The 6000-nt window shown below is 42.5% G+C and overlaps 1 protein-coding gene across 1 annotated transcript in view; it reads right to left on the bottom strand.

Annotated features, from left to right (window-relative positions):
• Positions 1–320: 320 nt before the first annotated feature.
• CPLANE1 (ciliogenesis and planar polarity effector complex subunit 1) overlaps positions 321–6000 on the bottom strand; it is an 80506-nt gene continuing 74826 nt past the window's right edge. The window contains exons 52-54 of the mRNA XM_063128142.1: positions 5840–5956; positions 4893–5056; positions 321–936 (exon numbers count right to left, since the gene is read on the bottom strand). Coding sequence (XP_062984212.1) covers positions 796–936; positions 4893–5056; positions 5840–5956 — 422 coding nt within the window. The 3' untranslated portion in view covers positions 321–795. The remainder of the gene's footprint in view (positions 937–4892; positions 5057–5839; positions 5957–6000) is intronic.

The following is a 6000-nucleotide window of genomic DNA, read 5'->3' as shown; positions in this document are numbered from 1 at the left end:
GGGCAGGGATGGTGGCAGAGATCTCCCTCCCCACATGGCGTTCCACCCTCTTTTCTTCCCCTCTGGGATTGCATTTGCAACTATGGAAGAGAAGCTGCTGCAGAGCTTTCTTTCCATGGCAGCTGGGATCGGGGAAGATCCACAATCGGATCGCTTTTGTGGTCATAGCTCTGTCTACAGCCCTGCAACACCATTCTATGCCCTCCCCCGCCCCAGATGCTGGAAATTAGATAGGGAACATCTATCTAAACAGTCTTCTAAACAATTAGGCTCAACACAACACAACCTGCTTCCCTCTTCAAAAACACCTCACAAAAGTATCAAACAGTAAACAACAACAACACATTTTATTAAATGCATACGACTATTTAAATATAAAACATAATTAAGGATCTTAGGTAAAAGTTATCTGTAGTCCCTTAAAACGCTCTGCAAGTCTGTCTGCTTAAATCCTGTTTAAACTGATTGTTTTCAGAAATAAAAATTAATAATGTCCCTAGTCTTGTTTGCTAGATTTATTAAATACCTGTATGTGCCAAGAACCCTAAGCATATTTCACTTTGAACATTCTGCATAACTCCACAATTTGGCATTGCTATACCGGTCTCAGATTATTGATTTGAGGAGAAAAAGATTTTTTAAGAAATTCCTTGGAATTTATTGTATGAATGAAGACCAGTCCTTGATGTGAACTTGGCTGTACTTTTCCTTGCAATCTCATCTCCTGTTATTTCTCCAAATTATATTAAGGCCAATGTCCTTTTAAAGCGTAGAGCAGCCAAGAATCTTGTGGCTTCATTTTCCTTCCACATTTGCTACCATGGCGTCCACTGCATTCCAATCAAGCTTGCTAAGGATGCTGCTGGTACTGTCAGACACACTGTCAAAGTTATTAAAGCTGGCAACGGAGCAACCGTCTTCTTGAGGTAAAGACTCCTATAGAGAAACAGGTATAAATGAGAGAGGAGGTAGGGAGGCCTTTCACCAGCCTAAGATCCCTAAAGGACTTGTTCCACGTGGGTTCAAACAAAGCAAACTACAGTAACATTTAACAGAGGAAATGCTCCAACAAGGTCTAATATGCTTGATCACTACCTGAAAGGATCCAGTTCTTTCCTTCTCCTTCTCTGCTCTTCCATATTTTCCCTTGTGGCTCCAAAAGGACTTTCCAAGCTTTGAAGATTATTACTCTTGTAATAGCTTTTCTTGTAATAGTAGGGAGAGTCTACCTTGCCATTCAAGACCAACCATGCCTAGTGGCACTGAAGCAAGGTTCATCTGGAGATCTTCAAAGCCCAGGCTATTTAGGCCTTTATTCCACCCCCACCCACCCCCGGACACATCTTAGCAAAGGGCAGAGAATGGGCCAACCACTGCAGTGTTTCACCTACGCTGCAGCACAAACTGTTGGTTAGGCCAGACTTCCCCTCGTAGCACATTAATATGACAAGAACCAGTTTCCCAGGCCTCCAGCACTGCTTCTGACTCTCCCCTCCACGTAGCAAGCAGGAAGCAATGCCTCTCTTTTTCAAGCACTGGGATGGTCACCATTTCAGCACTAGATGAAAGAGGTGTGATTTGAGGGAAGGCTTTGATTCCCTTAGCCCTTTAGACAGCGGTTTCCTTACAGAACCTGGCATGTAGCAGTTGATGGAGATGTTGAATACATTTGGGATGAATGATTACCCCAACAATCTCACCAGATCTTGGGGTGTGTGTGTGTGTTATGTCTACCTTCTCCGTTGGCTGAAGGCACTTAATGGCTCAGGAGGTTGAGAGGCTATTCCTTCTGGGATCGTGAGCACAAAATAAATAAATCCAGGGGAAGGCCCATGCACATGTATAAAAGGGGTCCCAGATAGAGACGTGAAGGGCTGGGGATGAGGAAAAACATGTTTTTTTTTCCAAGGACCACTTTTGTTTTTTTCTGAAAAATTGGAAAAAAATGAACAGCTTTGGGTTATGAAATACTTTCTTTTAAAATTTAAGACAAAGTATTTACAGATTGTTACCACACTAAATGATTTCTAAAAACTATGTAATAACATGTTTATAGAAAAAATAAAGCCATGGGGGATTTTTTTTTTTTAACAAAAAAATTCTCCGTAAGATTACCAGCATAATGACTCCTTTCAATCTATTCAGATAAGAATTAGAAATTATAAGTTTTAAAATATAAAAATAATTTTATGAGCAAACTAACTTATACATAAAATAACGTTAGGAACAGAAAGGCTGTTTTATGTTCCCAAAGCAGCCCTCCAACCTTGTGCCATCTGGAAGTTTTGGACTATAGTCCCCAGCATTCCTGACCACTGGCCATGCTTCCTGAGGCTGATGGGAGCTGGAGTCCAAAATATATAGCACTCACCAGGTTGGGGAAAGCTGACTTTTAAAGTACAAAGTGACTTTAAATTTTCCAAGGGAAAAAAACCACCGGTTTTCGCCAATGGCCTAAAAATTTCTGGAAATTTTACATCTCTAGTTTCAGATCATGATTCCAGTCCTTCTAAGTGATACTAATAGGCGCCCCAATGGTGGTTGCCTTGGAACAGTTGTACGCTGTTACCCAGGCAACCAAATTGAGAAGGGCATAGCTGGAGTAATGATAACCCGTGCTTTCTCCAAACTATGGGCGCAAAAGCACGGCAAGTGGAGTGGGCAAAGGTGTGGCCATACCCCTGGGCTTGCTCATTTTCTACTTCCTTGTCTAAATTGAAAGCTCTTTCATAGCCTCAGAGAGGGAGGGGAGGTGTCTGAGGACCTGTTAAGGCTTTCCCTCCCTTGTTAACAAAGGCTTGCTACTCATTACAACAGTAACAGAGGGAGCAATTCAGAGCTGTTTTCTCGAAAGTCCTTCAAAAACACGAAGGGTTTTTGGCAGGGTGTGAAAAGCAGAATGGGACAATGCCCCCTCCCCACCCCAGAAGCAGTTTTACTAACTGCCTGATAAACAAGCTTTACTCTCTCCGAGATGCCATGGAGACTCTCAAAGTCCAGTTCTTACCAAGGTATGAGGACCCATCAATCCAACTCAGTATATTGGTGGGCAGGGGGCAAACTCCTCTTAGAGATTCAAGCCATCAAATCTGTTCCATGATTTTCATTTGTTTTGCTTTGTCTTGGTTCCCAAAAGAATGGAGATGTGAGGGCTACCTTGAACTTGGAAGTAGCTGAACAGCTTTTTCTAAAGGGAGCACTTCAGGATAAACATCTCAAGATCCATAACAACTGTCACTAAATGGGATTTCTTGGCATGCATCCAGTCCATCTGAGATGTATCTTCAATTACAGGAGTTGGTTCACCTAAAACCACCTTATTTCCAGTACAGGGCACTACTATTCAGGGTGACATCAGTACCCAGCATTCACTAAGATCCTTGTGGCCCTGGTAGTATTTATTTATTTAAAACATTTATATCCCGCCCTACATCATTAAGATCTCAGAGTGGTGTACAGATAAAAGCATACAGTATAAAATAAACATGCACAGTTAAAAACAAATTAAACCATGAGCAAGTTAAAACAATATATAATTTAAAAGCAGTAAATGGCTGAGGGATGTACAGAACACATTGTCCTCCTACCGAATCAGGGCTTTGTTGCCAAAGACAACTCCTTCCAGGACTTAATAGAGCACGTGGAGCCCCCAGGAATAATTCTGGCCACACTTTAGTACAGGATATTTGGCTCAGGAGAGAGACAACACAAGATTCTACAGCTGGTGTGGTCATTCAAAGATCTGGAAAGAGTGGACCCCATGACCCTAGTTCAATTGGTAGCACCAGGCTGCTTCAAGAGATGCTATTACCTCTTTAGATATCTAACCAAGCTTGGTTGTTCATGGAGTTTTTCCAAAGCCTGCATCTCTCCCTGGTGCCTAGTGGTTAGCCTTGCAACAACCATTTGGGGGGTGGAGCCAGCTTCACAGTACCCAAAAGTATTATAACCACTAGAGATTTATTTTTTTGTTCAGTTGGGGAGCTTAGCTAGGGGATATGGTCCTGATCAAAAGCATAAACTAACAGGAACATATCAGCATAGCCTTCTTTGTCTTCCAGTACTTCATTGTCAATAGCAATACATCATCATCTAGAAAGATTAGCGATTTACATCAATAGACAGGGGTACGTTGTGTGATTGCCGATGCTTCATCAGAGCATCATTCTGACTGAATGGAAAATCCCCTTGCCTTTCTACATGCAGAGTATTTCATGGTTCAGCCAACTCAGGGGCTGTCTATAGACTTTAAAAGCCCCGTGATGGCTGTGCGGTAACGCTGTGTCATTTATGCGGTGCAGCAGCCACCACGGGACTTTCCCGCAAAGCTGCAAATACAAAAAAGTCAGGAACTTACCCTGACTTTTTTGGCTGGAGCAAGGCGAATGCGGCCCTTCCATTGTCTAACCTCACTTCAGCTTTGCTGTGGAGGCATTCCCTGGCTGAAGGCGACCTCTGATTGGTTGCCAGAAACCAGGATCAGGGTGTGGGGAAGCTGGGGAGCAGTTCCAGTATCCGGATGATCACCAGAAACCCCGCGCTCCCTCCTGGTGTAGGGATTCCCCAGTGCCACCTTGGCAGGAGCGAAACTGTGAACTTTAGGGGGAGCATGGTGCCAACACAGCACCATCAAGGCATCCCCTCAGTATCATCCTAAGGTCACTGAGTGGTTTAATAGCTAAGCAGGAATTTGAACTGTGGTGTCTGCTTTGATAGTTTCCACTGCATCACACTGGGGGAGAGCAACAGACTCCATTTCTTCTCAACTGGGGTTACATATACTTTGATATGCTTGTCATAGTTTACATTTGAAAAATTGAACACAGGAAGAGATTAGAAGAAAATGACTATCCCAAGGCTGCAGAGTGGTCACTGATGTTTTCTAGCCTCACCTTTTTGAAATGGAAATTAGAACTGCCATACAGTATCTGCTGAATCTCATCAGGGACACTCCAAACACTCACAGCATCATCTTCACTCTCCTCATTGGCCTGTGTCTCCGTGTCAGTGGTTAGGAATCTTCTCTGACTCACAGATTGCCTTGCCTGATCAGAAGCTGGAAGGGAGCAATTTGTGGTTAAGGCCTTCTCACAGTTGTAGAAAGTCAAACGCCCCCAAATCTAGGATCAAGGGAGCACAGCCCAATGCTTTATCCTCACTGCTGCTTTTACAGAGCCCCCTCCATGCTGTGTTCAGTGCTATTGATGTTGGCAGTAATGATTAATTTTCATGTTGCCAAAAACCATAATTACCAAACACGAATATGTCCTGCTCAAATGCAATACATAATCATTATTTTCCTCAAAAGTTCTTCTACAATTCAGAATGGAAGACATACTTGTTTTTACCTAAATTTTAGAATTTCTGTAAACCGCCCAGAGAGCCCTGGCTATGGGAGCGGTATATAAGTGTAATAAATAAATAAATAAATAAATATAAAGTTCTGCACATACACAGAAAATACTTTTGAATGCAAGTTTATTGTTACTCCAAGTTTTGGAGCACAATTATTACTTGCACTGAGCTAACCAAGTACACCCAACACCGGTTTTTTAAAGCTTCCTTAAACAGTGGGCAAACTTCAGTGATGGCCCCATGTCTGATGAGGAAAAAAGCTGCCCAGCCAGAGCTGGTCTGACCAAGCTCTGGAAAGTGCCTGAACCCAAGCAGCCAAAAGCTTAGGTAAAGACTCTTATTACAGGCTTTGCTAATTATCTCACTCATTTATGTCTTTTTTACTCTTTAGCTTATGATGAGACAAAAAAAGGTTTCCTCCAAGATGCAGTGAAATCACAGCATCCAGCAGAAACACAGAGGCATCCAGAAGAAAATTACAAACCTGGACTTCTTAAGTCAAGCCTACTACTTGGCCACTGCTTCTGGCTTCTACTGCCTTTCCATTGCCGTTGACAAGATTCTGATGCCTTTCTTCTATAAGGAGCTTGGCATATTCGGCCTTAAACAGAAAAATACAACAAAACTAACTATACTTTTTACATA

Source organism: Elgaria multicarinata, chromosome 6, assembly GCF_023053635.1.
Source record: "Elgaria multicarinata webbii isolate HBS135686 ecotype San Diego chromosome 6, rElgMul1.1.pri, whole genome shotgun sequence".
NCBI classification, from domain to species: Eukaryota; Metazoa; Chordata; class Lepidosauria; order Squamata; family Anguidae; genus Elgaria; species Elgaria multicarinata.
This window is presented reverse-complemented; position numbering and strand designations above follow the sequence as displayed.